The sequence below is a fragment of the Ranitomeya imitator genome, chromosome 2, assembly GCF_032444005.1.
Source record: "Ranitomeya imitator isolate aRanImi1 chromosome 2, aRanImi1.pri, whole genome shotgun sequence".
NCBI lineage: Eukaryota > Metazoa > Chordata > Amphibia > Anura > Dendrobatidae > Ranitomeya > Ranitomeya imitator.
Window position 1 is genome coordinate 175,733,626 of NC_091283.1, and position 22,222 is coordinate 175,755,847.

General features: G+C 45.6%; 1 protein-coding gene across 1 annotated transcript in view; it reads right to left on the reverse strand.

Annotated features, from left to right (window-relative positions):
- Positions 1-4,758: 4,758 nt before the first annotated feature.
- Positions 4,759-22,222, reverse strand: part of ADAMTS13 (ADAM metallopeptidase with thrombospondin type 1 motif 13) — a 36,327-nt gene continuing 18,863 nt past the window's right edge. Inside the window, exons 26-32 of the mRNA XM_069754534.1 lie at positions 19,186-19,362; positions 18,799-19,003; positions 18,444-18,723; positions 17,891-18,037; positions 17,195-17,371; positions 16,904-17,082; positions 4,759-5,165 (exon numbers count right to left, since the gene is read on the reverse strand). Of these exons, the coding sequence (XP_069610635.1) occupies positions 4,977-5,165; positions 16,904-17,082; positions 17,195-17,371; positions 17,891-18,037; positions 18,444-18,723; positions 18,799-19,003; positions 19,186-19,362 (1,354 nt within the window). The 3' untranslated portion in view covers positions 4,759-4,976. The remainder of the gene's footprint in view (positions 5,166-16,903; positions 17,083-17,194; positions 17,372-17,890; positions 18,038-18,443; positions 18,724-18,798; positions 19,004-19,185; positions 19,363-22,222) is intronic.

A 22,222-nucleotide genomic window follows, 5' to 3' on the forward strand; every position in this document is an offset into this window, starting at 1 on the left:
TCACATACCACTGTATATTAGAAAAATGGCATAAAATGACGACAAACAGGAGTACAGAAACGTACTCCGATAAGACTGGAAATTTCTGTCATAATTTACTTAATTTTTCTGTTGTAAATTGTGATGATTCTCCGTTACTAGTCTCCTTGCATAGTTTTACCCACTCTCCAAATCATTGGTGCTGTTGGCCGTGACTGGTGTACATACGGCAAAACCGAACAATCAGCGGTATGTGTCATTTTTCATATTACAAAAAGAGATTATAAACATGCAAGTTTTATTAATCACAAAAAACCCTACATATTGACCCTATATAAAGACATAAAACATATAAGTGTAAAAATAGAAATAAAAGCCTCCTGTAATATAATTTATTCCTGTGCCCCATTACAACCCTGGGCTCCTCACTGCAGCCCCCCATCCCGGCCCGTTCTGTAATGGGGCGACTAGTATGGAGTTGCTACGAGGAGCCCCTGGAATCGCCTCCATGTGTGGAGAGAAAAGCACTGTCTCCTCTGAGGGAAAAAAAGGGGGCACAAACCACTCAGCCATAGCAACCAATCAAATTCAGTCACTCATCTTTACAATCTGTAAAATGGAATTTGGTTGCAAAAGGGCAAGTGGTTTGTGCACCTTTTTTCGCCTCAGAGGAGGAGACGGTGCTTTTCTCTCCACACACGACTGAAATGAGTCATTTTATGTCACTTTTGACCACGATGATATGGTCTGTGTGTAATAAGTAGGCCGGGATCACACATGCGAGAAACACGTCCGTGTCTCGCATGTGAAATCCCTGCTCTGGAGTGCCGGCGCCAGAGCTTGGATTTCACATGCGAGACACGGACGTGTTTCTCGCATGTGTGATCCCGGCCGTAGGTGAAGAAATAACAGATGTTATAAAATAACATAATCCTGCAAATCCCCATTCACAGTCTAATATTAAGATGTATTTAGCTAAAAAACTGGCATTTGACAAAATGGCTAAAGTGGAGCAAATTTATCAAAATTACTCTTAAAATTAATTTTGCCTCTCCTTTTCTAGATATATATATATATATATATATATATATATATATATATTATTTGCATTTATTTTACACCACGTCATGGCCGGCGTCTTTTAGCACAACATTTAGCCCCAAAATAGGGCACCCGGCGTTGGTAATGTCTGCTCGCTTCAGACCCTCAAGTCCGCAGAGAATTTCTGAGATGTTTTGCATTGTAAGTCTCATAGTTTTGTGGTGAAATTAGCGCATAACATGGGGGCACAACGGGAAGCAGCGACATGGGCGCCAGTGACTGAAAAAATGGCGTTCTGCCCAAGCACCATTAAGGCTATGTGCAAACGTTGTGGATTTGACGCTGCGTATCTGCCGCTGTTTTCCATGCGTTGTACAGTACCATGTAAACGTATGGAAAAAAAACGCGTGGAAACGCAGCGGTGTTTTTTTTTATCCGCAGCTTGTCAATTCTTTGTGCGGATTCCGCAGCGCTTTACCCCTGCTCCTCAATAGGAACCCGCAGGTGTAAAATCGCACAAAACCCCCTGTAAATCTGCAGGTAATTCGCAGTGCGAGTTACCTGCGGATTTTGCAAGAACAGTGCGGGAAAAATCCGCACACCAATCCGCAACATGTGCACATAGCCTACAGAGGGGACCTCAAAGGTTATTAAAAAAAAAACCCTGTTCCATAGCTTTTAACATATAATTGTGAGAATTTCTAGTTTTTTTGAGACATTGACGACTTTTTCAGGAAACACTTTGTGGACTTTTTAGAGGAGTTTTTCTTTTCTTGAGGTGATTTCTGTAGAATAGTTTTTTTTTTTTTCTACTGAAGCGTGTGGGTTTTTTTTTTGTTTGTTTTTTTGCAGCCTTTTGATTGATTGGTTTCCATCAAGATCCTCTTAATACAAGTAACATGCATTTCTTTTTATTTTTTTTTCCATCAGATGTTTTTCAAAAATTTCTTTAGGAAAAAAAATGCTCCAAAAGATTTTTAAAATTTTCTAGATTTTTTTTTTTTATCTGCCCTCCCCCCCCTTAAAAAAATCCTTAACTCCCCTATGTGGATTTCCCATTGAACTCAATAGGTTGCTTATTCCAAGAGTATTTAAATATGATATTGATACAGATTCTGCTCCAAATACTCTTTGAATAAGTGCACATAATGTATCTTTTTTTTTTTTTTTTTTGCTTTACACAAAAAATGCTCCAAAATTGACTTTCCAAATCCGCGACATGTGAACTTAGTCTAACGCTGTTAAGGCAAAAGGCTGTGAAGAAAAAAAAAATAAAACACTTCAAAACTACATGGCTCACTGACGTGGATTTCCCTTAAAATAAAAAACACGTAGGTGTTTTCTGCCTCAAAAAAAACTCCATGGGTTTTTCTTAAGCTGAATTTTTCTGGCTAAAAGATCCATGTCCATGCATTTTTTTCTGTTTCTGTTTTGAAGCAGTTTTTTTTTAAGTGGATTTTGAGCCTGATCTTCTTAAAAATAAATCACATAAAAAAACCGCTTCAAATACTCTTTGGATAAGTTTCCTATTCATTTCAATGTGATATTTTACTGTGGCTTTTTTTTGTCAATGATTAAAAATTACTCAGTGTGAACATACCCTAAGTGTGTTTTCCCATTGAAATCAATAGGAAGAGCATTTAAAGGGTTATTTCTGCCGTCGCCACAACGAGCTATGCTCTTTCCGTTTCTCCCATTCATTTTTTATGGGGATTGCTTACATCGTGCTTGTGTACGGCAGCCTGGGCCTAAAATAAATGATTTCCTCTTCAAGACAATAAAAGGCAGGTATAAACCCGAACAGCGTTTTTCATGTGCACTTTTTAGCAGGCTCTGCTCCAAATTCCATGTTAAAAAAACATTGTGTGAATTTACCCTGATTTATTGCTAACATTCCAGTTCCTAAATTTCACTTCCATCATTAGAGAACTATGTGGAAAAGAGGGCGACACAGACCCTTAAATTCAAGGGGGGGCACAACATTTTGTCTTCTGTCTGGCGCGTCATCTTTGAGCTCCGCAAACCAGGTGATTAAGGCAGATAGGGGCTGACTTCTACATTAGCACCACAGATTCCTACACAGAGCTCCGCAGTCGATGTTCTTTGTCACTAACTGCGCTCCGCATAGGCAGCGACTGAGATAACAAGGCTCTTAGTATGATGAAGTGAGCTTTGTTATCTTAGTTGCTGACCATGTGGAGCGCAGCAGCCAACCACAAATGCGACTGCTGCGCTCTGCGTAAGCAGCAACTGATATGACAAAAGCTGCAATGTGCGGTCATATAGTAATTGTAATTTTGTGAGGGCGAGATAGAGACCTTCAGGAGGAAGTTGTCACAAAATTTTTTTTTTAAAGGGTGACTTTTAGGGGGCCCAAAATACTCTCTGTACCCCAGCGCTGATCACCCACGCCACACCTGAGTTTTGTATGTGTGAATAGGATTGTTTCTCCATCAAATTCGATCTGCGTCATTCAGACGTGTCACTTCTTCAGGACGTCCTACTGTTAGTCTGGAGGAGATCTGGGGTTTGTGGAAACTTCTCTGAACCTGTCGCGTGTCACAGAACAAACAGGTGACATTATATCATGTGCTGCGGGGCGGACGGGACGTTTCTGCACAGTCATGTCTGTCGTACACAGTCAATCTTGAGCAAGATTTGCTTGACCTCATTTTTACGCAACCAGCGTTGGTTGTAAGTCATGTGGTGACAGGGCTGGCACCGAAACCTGGCATAGCTGGGCAGGTGCCCAAATTAGGCTACGTTCACATTTGCGGCTTTGGACGCAGCGTCGTGGACGCAACGCACGATGCCTGAAAGACTCAAGTAGAACGCATGCATTTTTGACGCATGTGTTCAACCCTTTTTTACTATATATAGGGTCTTTTCATTTTTTTTTTTTTTTTAAGTAAAGAACGCATGCGTCCTACAACGCACAACAACGCAAGTACTTGCGTCTTCTGCGTTGCCAATACACTTCAATTTGCTTCGACGACGCAAATACAACGCAAGTGCGACGCAAGCGTTTTTTAAAAATTTTGGACGCAGAAAAAATGCAACATGTTGCGTTTGCAATGCACTGCCAGGTGCGTCGAAAGGACGCATGCGTCGCAAAATGCACCGAAACGCATGAAATGAACGCACATGCGTCCCCAATGTTAAAGATAGGGAAGCATGACGCGTGCGTTGTTTTGCGGCGACGCCGCTGCGTCCAAAGCCGCAAATGTGAACGTAGCCTTAGACTCGGGGGCAGATATTGTCACCCAATGGTCCATATAAGCTCTGAATCTGGCATTAGTCATTTTTTAATATGAGGAATTGGATACTGACTAATTGGACTCCAGAGACTGAGAAATAGGAAGAGCGGCGTCCACCAGCAGCACAGAGTATTTCAGGGAAGAAGCGATTATTTTAGGGAGGGCGATTTCAGATAGAAGAAGCAGTCACAAGGCAGCACAGAGTATTTAAGAGGGGGATATCGTATGAGGCGGTGATCTGTCCCTCATGTGGTGATGTTATGAAGGGCTATATGTGACATGGGTAGCACCGTGATGTGAAGAAGGAGAGAAAAGCGAAACTGTACTCCACAGTTTGAGAGATAGCAGAAGAAGCTTTAACCAGCAGCACAGAGTATTTCAGGCCCTCATTTGTAATGATGTCAGTTAAGGGCGATGCCATGATATTAGCAGATATAGGTAAAATACAAAAATGTTAAATAAAATGGAGATATAATATCTTACGCTGTTATGTAGGGTTTTTTTTTAATCTAAGGAGTCTCCCAGGTTTTACAAACAAGTGCTGGATTATCAGAATGTAAAAAACTATAAAATTATATAAACCGTATACATGTGTCCGCGACTTGGCGACAAAACCAAGTTTTCCTCTAATTTGTGGCCAAGTTCATGGAAAATGCAGAATGATTGGGGTCATATCCGAGCTCTCAGGTGAGATCATCATTAGGTGCTGTCCTCCTGTGCCCGTTTCTGCCGTCCTCGCTCCCTCGCCCAGTACTGGGCCCGGACGCTGACTCTGTCCTGTGAGAAGTCGCCATTGAATTCTATCTCCGCTTGGCTTCCTAAAGACTCCCAGTAAAATAAATGATTCCCGTGGAAGGCGGTGGACTTCAGTGTCTTCATGTCTCGAATCTGAAAAACATAATCTGAAATGTTAAAATAATGGGGGTGGGGGGTGGTAAGAGTGTAAAAGTGCCATCTAAATATGTAGCAGTATTATTTCAGGGTTGCCCTAGGAACTACACAACTTCTGAGGTCTCCACCATCCTCACAGTGTACACTAACCTCTAAGTGACAGGCCGTGTAAAATTTATATCAAGATAATATTTCTTGTAGTCCTTCGGGTACTACATGGCACTACTATGTGGGAATTACATGTCCATACTATGTTACGTTTTTGTCATTGTTCAACTGATAATTTTAACTACGTCGGGTCGAGTGAAATCGGCCGATCCTATAAAAAAGTCGGGGTCGGCCGAAACTCGAAACCCAATGCAATGCATTGGGTTTCCATGGTTCCCAGGGTCTGAAGGAGCGGAAACTCTCCTTCAGGCCCTGGGATCCATATTTAAGGGTAAAATATAGAATTAAAATAAAAAATATCCTTATACTTACCCTCTGACGCGCCCTGGTACTAACCGGGAACCTTCCTTCCTTAGAATCAGCCTTCCAGGACCTTCGGTGACGTCGCGGGTGATGTCGCGGCTTGTCATTGGCCGCGCGGCCGCCCATGTGACCGCTCGTGCGGCCAATCACAAGCCGCGACGTCACCCGCGACGTCACCGAAGGTCCTGGAAGGGCTGATTCTTAGGAAGGAAGGCTGTCGGAAGGAAGCAGGGCGCTTCCGAGGGTGAGTATATTCCTATTAGGTATATACTCACCCTCGGAAGCGCCCTGCTTCCTTCCGACAGCCTTCCTTCCTAAGAATCAGCCCTTCCAGGACCTTCGGTGACGTCGCGGCTTGTGATTGGCCGCGCGAGCGGTCACATGGGCGGCCGCGCGGCCAATCACAAGCCGCGACGTCACCGCTACGTCACGGCAAGGTCCTAGAAGCGCGGATTCGAAGGAGGAAGGCTGCCGGTTAGTACCAGGGCGCGTCAGAGGGTAAGTATTGCAATATTTTTTATTTTAATTCTATATTTTACACTTTAATCTGAATTCCGATACCAATTCCCGATATCTTAAACATATCGGGGATCGGAATTCCGATTCCAGATTCAAAAGATCGCCGACTTCATGGCCGACCCCCCACTGGGGTCGGGTCGGGTTTCATGAAACCCGACCTTGCCAAAAGTCGGCGACTTTTGAACAATTTCGACCCGTTTCGCTCAACCCTAGTGCTAACCACTGAGCCACCGTGCTGCACTAAATGGTAATGTTATATAAGATCTGAATTACAGTATTATGCTGGCACAGTATGGCAGCATGATGTAGAATCTATATGACCATATTATACAGGCATGGTTTGGTGGTATTATATAGGAACTGTATGAGAGTATTATGTGAGCACTAGGGTTGAGCGAAATGGATCGTTCATTTTCAAAAGTCGCCGACTTTTGGCAAAGTCGGCTTTCATGAAACCCGACCCCTGTGCGGGGTCGGCCATGCGGTACGCGACTTTCGCGCCAAAGTCGCGTTTCAATGACGCGAAAAGCGCCATTTCTCAGCCAATGAAGGCGGACGCAGAGTGTGGGCAGCGTGATGACATAGTTCCTGGTCCCCACCATCTTAGAGAAGGGCATTGCAGTGATTGGTTTGCTGGCTGCGGCGTCACAGGGGCTATAAAGAGGCGTTCCCGCCGACCGCTATCTTACTGCTGCTGATCTGAGCCTAGGGAGAGGTTGCTGCAGCTTCTTCAGAAGCAGGGATAGCGTTAGGCAGGGTCCATTAACCACCAAACCGCTTGTGCTGTAGCGATTTCCACTGTCCAACACCACCTTTTGTTTGCAGGGACAGTTGAAGCTACATTTTTTTTTCCTCAGCGCTGTAGCTCATTGGGCTGCCCTAGAAGGCTCCCTGATAGCTGCATTGCTGTGTGTACGCCGCTGTGCAAACCAACTGCTTTTTTCAAAGCACAAATCCTGTTGTTCCTTCCTTTCTGCACAGCTATCTTGTTTGTTTGTCCACACTTTTTATTTAATTTGTGCAGCAGTCCACTCCTTATTGCTGCCTGCCATACCTGGCTGAGATTACTGCAGGAAGATAGTAATTGTAGGACAGTCCCTGTGTTTTTTTTTTTTTTTTTTAATTCTCCCTAAAAAAAAAAAGCTGTGGGAGATTAAGATTGGCATTTCTGCTCTAGTGCCATCCCTGTGTGTGCCATCTCACATAGTGGGCCATAGAAAGCCTAATTTTTTTTTCTGTTTTTTTTTTTTTTTGTGGGGTTTCTAAATTCTCCCTGAAAAAAAAAAAAAACAGTGGGAGATTAATATTGGCCTTTGGGCTTGTGTGCCAGTCCTGAGCGTGCCATCTCTCAAATAGTGGGCCATAGAAAGCCTATTTATTTATTTTTTATTGGTTTTATAAATTCTCCCTGAAAAAAAAAAAGTGGGAGATTAATGTTGGCCTTTGGGCTTGTGTGCCAGTCCTGAGCGTGCCATCTGTCTCTCAAATAGTGGGCCATAGAAAGCCTATTTATTTATTTTTTATTGGTTTTATAAATTCTCCCTGAAAAAAAAAAAACAGTGGGAGATTAATATTGGCCTTTGGGCTTGTGTGCCAGTCCTGAGCGTGCCATCTCTCTCTCTCAGATAGTGGGCCATAGAAAGCCTATTTGTTTTTTTTTATTATTTGGTTTCTAAATTCTCTCTGAAAAAAAATCACTTTTTTTTAATTTGTTTTCTAAATTCTTCCTTAAAAAATCATTTATTTTTTTTGGGTTTCTAAGTTCTCCCTGAAAAAATAAAAAAAAACAGTGGGAGATTAATATTGGCCTTTCTGCTTGTGTGCCAGTCCTGACTCCTGGGTGTGCCATCTCTCTCTCTCTCAGAAAGTGGGCCATAGAAAGCCTATTTTTTTTTTTTTTTTTTTTATTTGGTTTCTAAATTCTCTCTGAAAAAATCACTTTTTTTTATTTGTTTTCTAAATTCTTCCTGAAAAAATAAAAACAAACAGTGGGAGATTAATATTGACATTTGTGCTTGAGTGACAGTCCTGCGTGTGTGGCATCTCTCATTTGGTGCCACCAAAAACAGAGTGTGTAACATTGTGCCTGCTTTTCCTTGCGGTCTCACCCACCTGTAAAGGGGTATCTAAATTATACTGAAGTTATAGCTCACCGTGTAAGTTGTTTGACAGCAACAAATACCGTTAGTTTAGTTACGTTTTTAAAACAATGAGGAAGTCTGGTGGAAGAGGTCATGGCCGGGGGCGTTCATTGTCAGCTGGTAATGAGGGTAGTGGTAGTGGTGGAGCATCAGGTGGTCGTGGGAAAAAAAATATTGCACCTAAGTCTGGAGCTGTGGAGCCAGGTTCGTCGTCTGGCTACACAAGGCCTCGAACGCTCCCTTTTCTGGGAGTAGGAAAACCGCTTTTAAAGCCGGAGCAGCAAGAGCAAGTTTTGGCTTATCTTGCTGACTCAGCCTCTAGCTCTTTTGCCTCCTCTCGTGAAACTGGTAAATGTCAAAGCAGCGCGTCGTTAGTGGATGTTCACGGTCAGGGACAAGTCGCTTCCTTGTCCTCTTCAGCAAAAACAACAACAGAGAAGGATGCAGCAGGCGACACAACGGGTTACTCCATGGAGCTCTTTACACATACCGTCCCTGGCTTAGAAAGTGAAGCAGTTAACAGTCCATGCCCATTACAAGTTGAATCTGACATGGAGTGCACTGATGCACAGCCACAGCCAGACTACTATGCTGGTCCTTTGACTCAGACCACAACATTGCCCTCGCAGGGTATTGATCAAGAATCAGACCCTGATGAGACTATGTTGCCCCATCACGAACGCTATACCACCGACCGACATGGTGACACAGACGAAGTTGCACACGAGCTACAAGAAGAGGTAATAGATGACCCAGTTCTTGACCCCGATTGGCAGCCATTGGGGGAACAGGGTGCAGGCGGCAGTAGTTCTGAAGCGGAGGAGGAGGGGCCGCAGCAGGCATCAACATCGCAACAGGTTCCATCTGCCGGGCCCGTATCTGGCCCAAAACGCGTGGCAAAGTCAAAACCTGTTGGAGGACAGCGTGGCCATCCGGTTAAAGCTCAGTCTGCAATGCCTGAAAAGGTATCCGATGCTAGAAAGAATGCAGTCTGGCATTTTTTTAAACAACATCCAATTGATCAGCGCAAAGTCATCTGTCAAAAATGTTCAACTACCTTAAGCAGAGGTCAGAATCTGAAAAGTCTCAATAAAAGTTGCATGCATAGACATTTAACCACCATGCATTTGCAAGCCTGGACTAACTACCAAACGTCCCTTAAGGTTGTAGCACCCTCGGCCAATGAAGCTAGTCAGCAACGCAACATCCCTTCCGGCAGTGTAGGGCCACCATTTTCCGCACCACCTGCAGTATCTGTGGAGGTTTCTTTGCCAGGCCAAAGCAGTCAGGGTCAGGGAATCACCAGTTTCGTAGTAGGAAACACTGCATCTAGGGCACCGGCGGCAACAATACCATCTCCCACCGTCTCTCAGTCTGCCATGTCCACCGGCACCCCCGCTAGTTCCACGATCTCCAGCTCTCCAGTCCAGCTCACCCTACATGAGACTATGGTTAGAAAAAGGAAGTACTTAGCCTCGCATCCGCGTACACAGGGTTTGAACGCCCACATAGCTAGACTAATCTTGTTAGAGATGATGCCCTACCGGTTAGTTGAAAGCTTCGCTTTCAAAGCCCTGATGGACTACGCTGTACCACGCTACGAGCTACCCAGTCGATACTTCTTTTCCAGAAAAGCCATCCCAGCCCTCCACCAGCATGTTAAAGAGCGCATCGTCCATGCACTCAGGCAATCTGTGAGCACAAAGGTGCACCTGACAACAGATGCATGGACCAGTAGGCATGGCCAGGGACGTTACGTGTCCATCACGGCACACTGGGTGAATGTTGTGGATGCAGGGTCCACAGGGGACAGCAATTTTGGGACAGTTCTGCCTAGCCCATGGTCTAGGAAACAGTTGGCTGTAGCCGTTCGCACCCCCTCCTCCTCCTCCTCGTCCTCCTGCAGAAGCGAGAGCTCGTCCACAGACCGCAGTCGCACAACCACTCCATCCGCAGCTGCCACTGTTGCACACCAGGTCTCCCATTATGGGGCAGCTACTGGCAAGCGTCAGCAGGCTGTATTGGCTATGAAGTGTTTGGGCGACAACAGACACACCGTGGAAGTTCTGTCCGAGTTCTTGCAGAAAGAAACGCAGTCGTGGCTGGGCACTGTAGATCTTGAGGCAGGCAAGGTAGTGAGTGATAACGGAAGGAATTTCATGGCTGCCATCTCCCTTTCCCAACTGAAACACATTCCTTGCCTGGCTCACACCTTAAACCTGGTGGTGCAGTGCTTCCTGAAAAGTTATCCGGGGTTATCCGACCTGCTCCTCAAAGTGCGTGGACTTTGCTCACATATCCGCCGTTCGCCCGTACACTCCAGCCATATGCAGACCTATCAGCGGTCTTTGAACCTTCCCCAGCATCGCCTAATCATAGACGTTGCAACAAGGTGGAACTCAACACTGCACATGCTTCAGAGACTGTGCGAACAGAGGCGGGCTGTTATGTTTTTGTGGGAGGATACACATACACGGGCAGGCAGTAGGATGGCAGACATGGAGTTGTCAGGTGTGCAGTGGTCGAAGATACAAGACATGTGTCAAGTCCTTCAGTGGTTTGAGGAATGCACACGGCTGGTTAGTGCAGACAACGCCATAATAAGCATGAGCATCCCCCCTAATGCGTCTGCTGATGCAAAGTTTGACGCACATAAAGGATCAGGTGTCTGCAGCAGAGGAAGAGGAAAGCCTTGATGACAGTCAGCCATTGTCTGGCCAGGGCAGTGTACAGGACAAGGTAGCGGGCCGAAGAGGAGGAGGAGGATGATGGGGATGATTATATTTTTAATGAGGAAGCTTTTCCGGGGCCACTGGAAATTGGTGGCGTGGCAAGGCCGGGTTCTGGTTTTTTGAGGGACACAAGTGACGTAGATTTGCCTGAAACTGCCCCTCAACCAAGCACAACCGCAGATTTGACAACTGGAACTTTGGCCCACATGGCGGATTATGCCTTACGTATCCTCAAAAGGGACACACGCATTACTAAAATGATGAACGATGACGATTACTGGTTGGCCTGCCTCCTTGATCCTCGCTATAAAGGCAAATTGCAAAATATAATGCCACATGAGAACTTGGAACTAATATTAGCAACCAAACAATCAACTCTTGTTGACCGTTTGCTTCAGGCATTCCCAGCACACAGCGCCCGTGATCGTTCTCACACGAGCTGCAGGGGCCAGCAGACCAGAGGTGTTAGAGGGGCAGAAATCAGAAGTGGCATTGGACAGAGGGGTTTTCTGACCAGGTTGTGGAGTGATTTTGCTATGACCGCAGACAGGACAGGTACTGCAGCATCAATTCAAAGTGACAGGAGACAACATTTGTCCGGTATGGTTACTAACTATTTTTCATCCCTTATCGACGTTCTCCCTCAACCGTCATTCCCGTTTGATTACTGGGCATCCAAATTAGACACCTGGCCAGAATTGGCAGAATATGCATTGCAGGAGCTTGCTTGCCCGGCAGCTAGTGTCCTATCAGAAAGAGTATTCAGTGCTGCAGGTTCAATATTAACCGAAAAAAGGACTCGTCTGGCTACCCAAAATGTAGATGATCTAACCTTCATTAAAATGAACCACAACTGGATTTCGAAATCTTTTGCCCCACCTTGCCCGGCCGACACCTAGCTTTCCTATGAAAAGGTCTTGCCTGTGGACTATTCTGAATGACTTTTCCAATCTCGTAATTTGCAGCACCTGATTGTCCAGCATCCGACATGTTAACACCTCCCTAAATGGCCAAAGTCCCCACACGGGGCCGTGGTATCGCCACTTGGCGCCAGCACCCGTGAGAGTGCTGTTTGTCTGAAGAGGTGGGTGTGCCCGCTTTTGGTCGACGGCACTGCCACTGGGTCCCTCATAGTACAATAAAGTGTCTCTGGCGGTGGTGGTGCGCACCCAACGTCAGACACACTGTTGTAACATGAGGGGCCCTGGGCCTGTACCGCCGGCCACAAGAGAGTTCCCCCACCCCCAGCTCAAACATTGCTAAACCACTTGCACAATTATCTCTCACAGTTCCACCAATGTTTTGTCTATGCGCTGACATCCTTAAATTCCAGCCACTGACAATACCATTGTATTGACATGTATGATGGTACTTAACATAGTCCGGGGCAGTGTCCTATATTTACCCAAGTACATACTTTGCGCCAAATTACTAGGTCTGAAACTCCGCAGAGGAGCCCACCCCAGTACCGAATGATTGCACCCTTTGGTGGTTTCGTTTTGTTGTCATGCGAGAGATTAACATGTATTTATTGTTTGGGACTACTAACTGGCAGACACTCATTACAATCTGCCTCCGCTGACAACACCAATGCTGCCCGTGTACCCCTGGAACCAATTATAAAGTGCCTACAGCCCAATTTTTTTTATGTTAGGCCTTCGAAGCCTGTCTGCGGTCCCTTGTTTCTACTACTCCTCCACTGACCAGACCACTGCTGCCCGTGTACCCCTGGAACCTATTTAAAAGTGCCTACAGCCCAATTTTTTTATGTTAGGCCTTCAAAGCCTGTCTGCGGTCCCTCCTTCCACTAGGCCTCCACTGACCTGTCTACTGCTGCCCGTGTACCCCTGAAACCAATTATAAAGTGCCTACAGCCCAATTTTTTTATGTTAGGCCTTCGAAGCCTGTCTGCGGTCCCTTCTTTCTACTACTCCTCCACTGACCAGACCACTGCTGCCCGTGTACCCCTGGAACCTATTTAAAAGTGCCTACAGCCCAATTTTTTTATGTTAGGCCTTCGAAGCCTGTCTGCGGTCCCTTCTTTCTACTACTCCTCCACTGACCAGACCAATGCTGCCCGTGTACCCCTGGAACCTATTTTAAAGTGCCTACAGCCCAATTTTTTTATGTTAGGCCTTCAAAGCCTGTCTGCGGTCCCTCCTTCCACTAGGCCTCCACTGACCTGTCTACTGCTGCCCTTGTACCCCTGGAACCAATTATAAAGTGCCTACAGCCCAATTTTATTATGTTAGGCCTTCGAAGCCTGTCTGCGGTCCCTTGTTTCTACTACTCCTCCACTGACCAGACCACTGCTGCCCGTGTACCCCTGGAACCTATTTAAAAGTGGCTACAGCCCAATTTTTTTATGTTAGGCCTTCGAAGCCTGTCTGCGGTCCCTTCTTTCTACTACTCCTCCACTGACCAGACCACTGCTGCCCGTGTACCCCTGGAACCTATTTAAAAGTGCCTACAGCCCAATTTTTTTTATGTTAGGCCTTCGAAGCCTGTCTGCGGTCCCTTCTTTCTACTACTCCTCCACTGACCAGACCAATGCTGCCCGTGTACCCCTGGAACCAATTATAAAGTGCCTACAGCCCAATTTTTTTTATGTTAGGCCTTCGAAGCCTGTCTGCGGTCCCTTCTTTCTACTACTCCTCCACTGACCAGACCACTGCTGCCCGTGTACCCCTGGAACCTATTTTAAAGTGCCTACAGCCCAATTTTTTTATGTTAGGCCTTCGAAGCCTGTCTGCGGTCCCTCCTTCCACTAGGCCTCCGCTGACCTGTCTACTGCTGCCCGTGTACCCCTGGAACCAATTATAAAGTGCCTACAGCCCAATTTTTTTATGTTAGGCCTTCGAAGCCTGTCTGCGGTCCCTTCTTTCTACTACTCCTCCACTGACCAGACCACTGCTGCCCGTGTACCCCTGGAACCTATTTTAAAGTGCCTACAGCCCAATTTTTTTTATGTTAGGCCTTCGAAGCCTGTCTGCGGTCCCTCCTTCCACTAGACCTCCACTGACCTGTCTACTGCTGCCCGTGTACCCCTGGAACCTATTTTAAAGTGCCTACAGCCCAATTTTATAATGTTAGGCCTACTACGCCTGTCTGCGGTCCCTCCTTCCACTAGTCCTCCAGTGACCAGTCCACTGCCGCCCGTGTACCCCTGGAACCTATTTCAAAGTGCATACAGCCTACTTTTTTTCTTTAATTTATAATTATAAAGCCCAGATGGACTACGCTGTACCACGGTAAGAGCTACCCAGTCGTCACTTCTTTTGCGAGAAAAGCCATCCCAGCCCTCCACCATCATGTAAAAATCCGCATTGTCCATGCTCTCAGGCTATCTAATAGTAGAAAGGTGCACCTGACAACAGATGCATGGACCAGTAGGCATGTCCACGAAAGGTTACATGTCCATTACGGCGCACTGGGTTAATGTTGTGGATGCATGGTCCACAGGGGACAGCCTACGAAGTCTGTCTGCAGTCCCAAATAGAAATTGTCCTCCGCTTACCACACCAATGCTGCCTGTGTACCCCTGGAACATTTTATAAACTCCATTGACCAAAATTTTGGGTTTAAAGCCTACTACCAGTGTCTGCCGCTCCAAGGTGTTCTCCGGGTTGCCTTTTCTGAGCTTTGATCTTCAGGCTCTCGTTTAGTAGTTTTTTTAAATCTAACTGCAGTGGGGCTAGTACTTGGGTTGGGGCCTACTACCAGTGTCTGCCGCTCCAAGGTGTTCTCCGGGTTGCCTTTTCTGAGCTTTGATCTTCAGGCTCTCGTTTAGTAGTTTTTTAAAATCTAACTGCAGTGGAGCTAGTACTTGGGTTGGGGCCTACTACCAGTGTCTGCCGCTCCAAGGTGTTCTCCGGGTTGCCTTTTCTGAGCTTTGATCTTCAGGCTCTCGTTTAGTATTTTTTTGTAAATCTAACTGCAGTGGGGCTAGTACTTGGGTTGGGGCCTACTACCAGTGTCTGCCGCTCCAAGGTGTTCTCCAGGTTGCCTCTCCATTGCTTCAATCTTCTGGCTCTCGTTTAGTAGTTGTTGAAAACAACACTGCATGTGGCCTACAAGTTGGGTCAGGGGTGTAGAGACGGTGTGTTCCACTCCAAGGTGTTCCCCAGGTTGCCTCTCCATTGCTTCAATCTTGAGGCTCTTCTTAAGTAGTTGTTGAAAACAACACTGCATTCGGCCTACAAGTTGTGTCTGGGTTGTAGAGACGGTGTCTTCCGCTCCAAGGTGTTCTCCAGGTTGCCTTTCCTGAGCTTCTATCTTCAGGCTCTTGTTAAATAGTTGTTACATGGATCAACTGCATTTGGCCTACTAGTTGGGTTGGGGCCTACTAACAGTGTCTGCCGCTCCTTGCTGTTCTCCTGGTTTCCTGTCCTGAAATTCCATTTTCAGGCTCTCGTTAAGTAGTTGTTAATGTTAGACTGCATTTGGCCTACTAGTTGGGTTGGGGCCTACTATTGGTGTCTGCCGCTCCTTGCTGTTCTCCTCCACTGAACAAAGCTGTGCCGCCTGTTTACTACTGTTGCCAATTTCGAACTGCATTTAGACTAATTACTGATTTGGGCCTACTCTCTGTGTCAGCCTCTCATTACAGTTGTCCTCCACTGAACAAAGCAATGCCCCCTGGTTAGTCCTCTTACCAATTTTGAACTGCATTTAAACCACTTTATTCTTTGGGCCTATATCTGTGTTTCCTCCTCATCCTGCCCATTGCCCAGCCAGTGATAGATGAGTCTGCTGGTACATTGACCCATAACGCAACATTCCCCGTGCACGCTACACAGCAAGATTGTGACCCTGCTGAAAGTCAGGTTCCTCTTCCCGCATACCATACCACCTTACACGGGGACAAAGAGGAAGGTGCAGATGAAAGTGCAGGTTCCTTCATCAGGTGGGGGGAGGAATACTCGTTGGCGACGTCACTGGCACAGGGCCCCTCATAGTACGCAAAAGTGTCGCTGCCGGTGGGAGGCGACCCCGCCGTGCAAACACACCGCCGTACTTTGAGGGGCCCTGTGCCAGTGCCAATGCCAACGAGTGGGCCCCCCCTGCTTGCTCAGGATCACAGCACTTGCAAAGTTTAAATACTTACCTTACCTTAACTATTATTATAAGGGAAATTAAGATTGACAAGCTTCATTAAGAAGAATGCATGGTTTTGGCATTAAAATGGGCACTCTAGGTGTTTTCCTGGCCCCCACTCACTACCGACTATGCTGCCCCATTGACTTGCATTGGGTTTCGTGTTTCGGTCGATCCCGACTTTATGTCATAATCGGCCGATTTCACTCGACCCGACTATTGAGATAGTCGGGTTTTGCGAAACCCGACTCGACTCTAAAAAAGTCAAGGTCGCTCAACCCTAGTGAGCACTGTATAGTGGTATTTAATAGCAGCTGTACGACAGTATTTTAGCACTGTATAGTAGTATGTAGGCGCTGTATGAATATTATGTGAGCACTGTATACTGGTATATAGGATCTGTATGACAGTACTATGTGGGCTCTGTATGGTGGTGTTATATAGTAGCTGTATAACAGTATTATGTGAGCATTGTATGGTGGTATTATATAGGAGCTGTATGACAGTATTATGCAGGCACAGTATGGCAGTATTATATAGGAGCTGTATGACAGCATTATGTAGGCACTGTATGGTGGAGCTACCAATAAATCTCTGATATTAATGATGGATACTTGTAACTATTCATCTCAATTATCCCAGGGCCAACACTTATTGTCCTGGAAACATAAAAGTTTAGGGTTGGGGAGAAGACGAGAATCACATTCCCATCTCCTACCTTCGCCCACATCGCCCCAATGTGCCTATTTGCCATTTCCGACTTGTGCCTACTCACCAGGATATAATTTGAGTTTGTTTCATTGTGTCCTAAGTTCAGATCCATATACAGGGCGTGGATAGCTATGGTAAACGTGGGGGGGACATCGATGAAAACACGACATGCCGGAGAGCCCGACTTTGGCTGAACGGGATTCTGTATGTCGCCTTGCATCCCAAAAAGTTGGACATCACAGTCTGTAGAAAGCACAGAGATTCATGGCAGGTGGCATGGTGACTGGGGGTAAAGCTATAGCAGGGGCAGATTTAGCAGCTGTACATGAAGTATAGGCTATCGCAGCTTTTATACCTTGGTGGTAGCTCTCTGCGGCTGATCTGCTCCAGTATGCCAGTGCAATACCGTTACCAGGAAGAAATTGGCGCTGTCGCACTGTTAGGGTGTTTGATCTTGCAGTCACAGTCACCGATGAGAGACGTGTACACGATTTTCTCCACATGGCTCTGCCGTAAAACAGCACCAGTTCCCCTATGGCCAATAGATAAAGAAAGTGATGTTGATAGCATGCCAACTCTTCTAGAACATCCAGGAGACTTCTGGAAGAAAAAAAAAGGCTTTCCTGGAAAACTCGTTAAATCTCCCACGCCGGGGCACTATCCTTTTTAGACTAGAGAGGAGCAAAGCACAACAATGGGAAGAAGTGGAAATCTGAGCCTGAGATGTGTAAATGAGGTAAGGGGGTCTGTAAACTGTGGGGGTCTGTCTTGATGAGGCTAAGTATGGGGGTCTATACAGTACATCTTTCTTATTAGTGCTGATTGTTTCTGTATCTGTTTAGAGGGATTGATGTATGCTGAACTGGCTTGTCCTAAAATTAGTCGGGCACCATTCAAAGGTGCTTGGCATCCTATCGGCCCTGCTGTTTGTTCTTATCTTTGGAACCTCCATGATGGACCATCTCTAAAGGTGGAAAATAAACATATATGACATGTAAATATAGAGAAGACCCTAAAAATAATTCTAGTAATCTCCACCATAGAAACCTACCGGCTGTGCAGTTGAGGGAACTTGAGAGGACCTTGACAACTATCACTTCTCCGAGAGGACGTCCGATTGAAAATATACAATCTTTATCCAGGAGGCCGGTAGTATTTATTACTCCGGTTGCATTCATGAAGAGACGACCACAGACATCTGCAAAAGACAATGATACTAATGAGGATGAACATGAGAATCTAACCCCACATTCTCAGAACCGGAAGTGATGACATCCTATCCATAAAGTCATCTGACCATTCACGCTACTTATGGCGCTGTAGGGTCAGATATATGATAGACAGGCCGTGATCCAGTCCATCGGCTAACTGAGCCTACAAGAACTCAATCTTTTGGGTCCATTTTATGACTGCCGTACATGGACATGGGGTGAATTTAGGTGCAGAGTTTGGTGGAGTTCACCCCTCTATTGAGGATGGAACAATTAACGCGCTGCAAATTGTATTTATTTTATTTCTGACTGGCAGTTTCCGCAGCACGTGGAAACAATTTGGTAAAATAATATAATCAGGATTGGACAGAATAACGCTCAAACCACAGTTACCATCTTCACCTTCATCATCCACATGCTTTGGTCTTTCAGACATTGAAGCAGCTTTAAACTGAGGTCTCTGGTTAGGGACAGCTGGTGTTGACAATGGGCCACGCACCACGTCTGGCGGTGACGTCTGGGTCTCCAATAGGCAGGGGTTCTCTGAGCATCCTCTCATGGTTATGGGTTTCGGGGCGTTCAGGCAGAATGTGGGACTCACTTGCTGATGAGTCTTGGAGTTGATGCAAAATTCTTGACGTCTTTGAATGCCGTTTCCACAAGTAACAGAGCACTAAAGGTTAAGAATATATTGGTTACAATTCTTATTAACGCAGGCAAAGTGCCTTTTTTTTTGGTTGATCAGTACCTGAGTCCAGGCCCCCATGTCCCACATGTAGAAGCAGTTGGCCATAAAGCAAGGGATGACGGCCAGAGGTCTCTCATGAGATGGGCAAGACGCTGTGTCTACCTGATTCTCTTCTCCAGCCACTGTCTCCATACAAGACACCTTCTGCTTGGATACTCCGTACCCACAAGCTGCAGAACATGGACTGACATCTACCACTTGCCACCTTGTAGTGAATGAGAAAGGAACGTTTAGATACACAAATAACACGATGCCTATGAAATATCAGATACCTGTTGATGTAGTCGTAGTCAGCAGTGCAACTGAGTAAATAATTTTGATAAAAGTCATAAGAACTACCTAGCATTCTGTAATGTACAGAAATAGAAAAGCATTCTGTACTTGTACCTCGGAGGGCACGGCTGGTGGTTGCAGGGTTCCTGTTCTTGAGGATGAGGCAAATGCTGACATTCATTATCTGCAACTATCTTTTCTTCAGCTTCTCCTTCTCTGGTGCAGTATAGCACTCTCTGTAAGATGCCGCCTCCACAACTTACACTACAAGATCCTGATTTATAGCGCCACCTGGGGTGAAAAAAACGTTTTCAAAGATTTAAGAAATTTCGCTCCAAAATTCAATTAAAGAGGTTATCTACCTTTGCGGACAATTTATTTTTCTTACTTAAATGTTTGTATTTTAGGCTGTTATCAAAAAGGTTGCACCTTTTGTCTTTTATAGCCTTGTCGTTGCTCTTGCTTTTGTTGGTAGCAGAATGAGCGGAGTGAGATCCTTCTGACAGTCCAATGGGAGGATTTCTAACCAGGTTATCAGTGGTTGATATAATTGCAAGCTTTCGAGACTACACAGGTCTCTTCATGATGAAGAGACCTGTGTAGTCTCGAAAGCTTGCAATTTGTTACCATCTTTTCAGTTAGCCATTAAAAGGTATCAACCACTGAGGACTCTCAATTCTAAATATTTTTATATCTACTGGCTAACACGGTACCAAGATATATCTTTCCTGTAACCAGGTTATGTGTCTTATGTATATCAACTGATTTATAACCACAGACCACATCAAAGTTGAATGTGCCAGGGAACAAAGAGCTTGTAAAAGCAAAACCGTGCAAAATTTGTAATGAAATCGAATTGCAGAAATTATTTTTAGCCCCAAATACATGCATTTAAGTACAAAATAAATCTCCAAATGGTTGACAACCTAGAATGAACCTAAGCTGAAAAACCTAATTTGTGCTCCTAGGATCCTCTCTTCACAGGCAAATAAAGGGAAATGGGGAATAAATCTCTGGAGTTTGGAAAAGAGATGCGGGAAAATAATCATTAAGTCTAACTATATTGTCACAGGGCTACTGCAATAGAGAGGGGTCAGAAGTTTGCGCCGTCTGGCTACACATGCACCTGCACTGGTTGGATCTGCTGTGCCTTCTGGTTAGCTGTGCAGATTTTCCTTGCTGTGCTGTGTTGTTGCAAGGGTTAAACAGTTCTGTTTGTTTCCTAGAGCTCACGGTCCTAAGTTATCTCTGCTGTTCTGATTTCTCCACTTCCCTCTGGTATAAATATTCACCTCTTAACTTCAATAGTTGCCAGTGATAGCTTTATATAACCTGGTTTGGAGCCGAAGGTGTGAGCTGAGTGAAGAGAGGATGCCTCTTGAGATATGGGTTTGGAAGTTTGTTTGAGTGTCTTCCTTTACCTTAACCTACTATTTGGTTAGCTTTACCTTTTTCTTTCCCTTTCTGTAGTCTGGGAGAAAGCTGAGTGATTGCTGTTTCTTTTATCTTTCTCCATTTCCCATTGTGTCTTTATGTTAGAGCAGGACTAGCGTTCCTGCTGCCCTACACACTATATCAGGGTCGTTCTCCGGTAAGAAAGGGATAGGAACGTGATCGCCACATGGGGTGAAAGAACCTGTCTAGGAATGCTAAGGGTTGCGCAGGGCAAGTGTCAGGGGTTCTCACCTTTAATCGTTCCCTAGTGGCAGAGCTCTCTTTCCCTTGCGTCTTGCCATGTGTGCGCTGTCTTGCTTCTGGCAGAAGCGTAACATTTATGACGTGACTAGTTGTGTGGTAGAGTAATAAAAACAACACAGAAATGTAGTCCTTTTTATTCTTTGTCGGGGTCCTGTGACGCCCCAGGGTCCTGGTTGTCACAGTGGCATTGCTTTCCTTACGGGGAGAGTGATGTCACGCTTGGAAGCGATGAAGGATAACTCTCACCAGGTAACACAAACATGCAACATGTTCACATTCCAGGCCACAAGGGGGAGCTTGTGATCCTATTTCTAGGTGACTCCCCTGCATACAGAGATATATTGTGGTTTGGATGGAAAGTTAGTTAGATAGTGCCGGAGAGCAGACTGGAGCAGTCTGAGGCAGGAAGAACGTATGCGGAGCCATGCAACCACGAGAAAGTGTTGCAGCTCCTGGACAGAGATAATACCGAAACCCGAACAGATTGTAGTGAGCATGCAGGAGAGCGAAGCACAGGAGAAGGAACACCAGGGGAGCAGAGCAGTGAATTAGCTACCTCCCTGGCTGGCGCAGATTACTGGTAGCATGAACACCGAGGTTGTGAGGAACACTAAGACTGACAGCAGAAACTGGCAGGACAGCTGGATTACATATCACCTGTCTGCCCTAACACCCAGGAGGCACAGTGACACACAGAGCCCGGGTCATGATAGAGATCCTGTAAAAAGGCTCGAGTCACCTGCCATACGGGTTTATGTCCCACCTTTATGGAGGACAGAGAGAACTGTGAGGACCTTGTCAGAAGCCATAGGCAGTAAGGCACTACAATCCCACCTTTACCAGGTGGAGTTAAAAGCCTACCTTTGGGTAATAACATAACATGGTGAAGGGCGGGGCGCTCAGTCAGTTTACCTATACTTGCTATGTACTATTTTTTCTGACTTGAACGCCCCGCCCTTCACCATGCTGTGATTTTAATTACATCCAAACACAGTTGGTTCCGACCTTCCTATAAATGCAGGCTTTACCATGTTATTAGCCAGAGGTAAGTGATCACACTAGGCAGTCAGGTCAGGGACCCATCCGATCCATGAGATTACCTTGACGTTTGGTGGATGGGCTCACAATTTTTGGCCAAATTTTGTGCTAAGCAGCTCATGTGTTTTTTCATAGATTTCACAAGCCATTATGCTATTCACATTTCATGTATCGCACATTCCCTTGCTTTAGTACAGTTGAGTGCAGCCATTGATCTATTTTCTATGTAAGCCTTTTTTAGTTATGCACCAGTTCAGACTATATCGCTGTTCAGTCAGTTTACCTATACTTGCTATGTATTGTATTCTGCCCATCAGCATGTAGTTAATAGGGAAAACAAGAGTTAATAGTTGGGACTAGCCCAGAGTGGGAGGGGATAAGTTGGAGGGACAAGGGTCAGTTCCTGTCAGAGGGT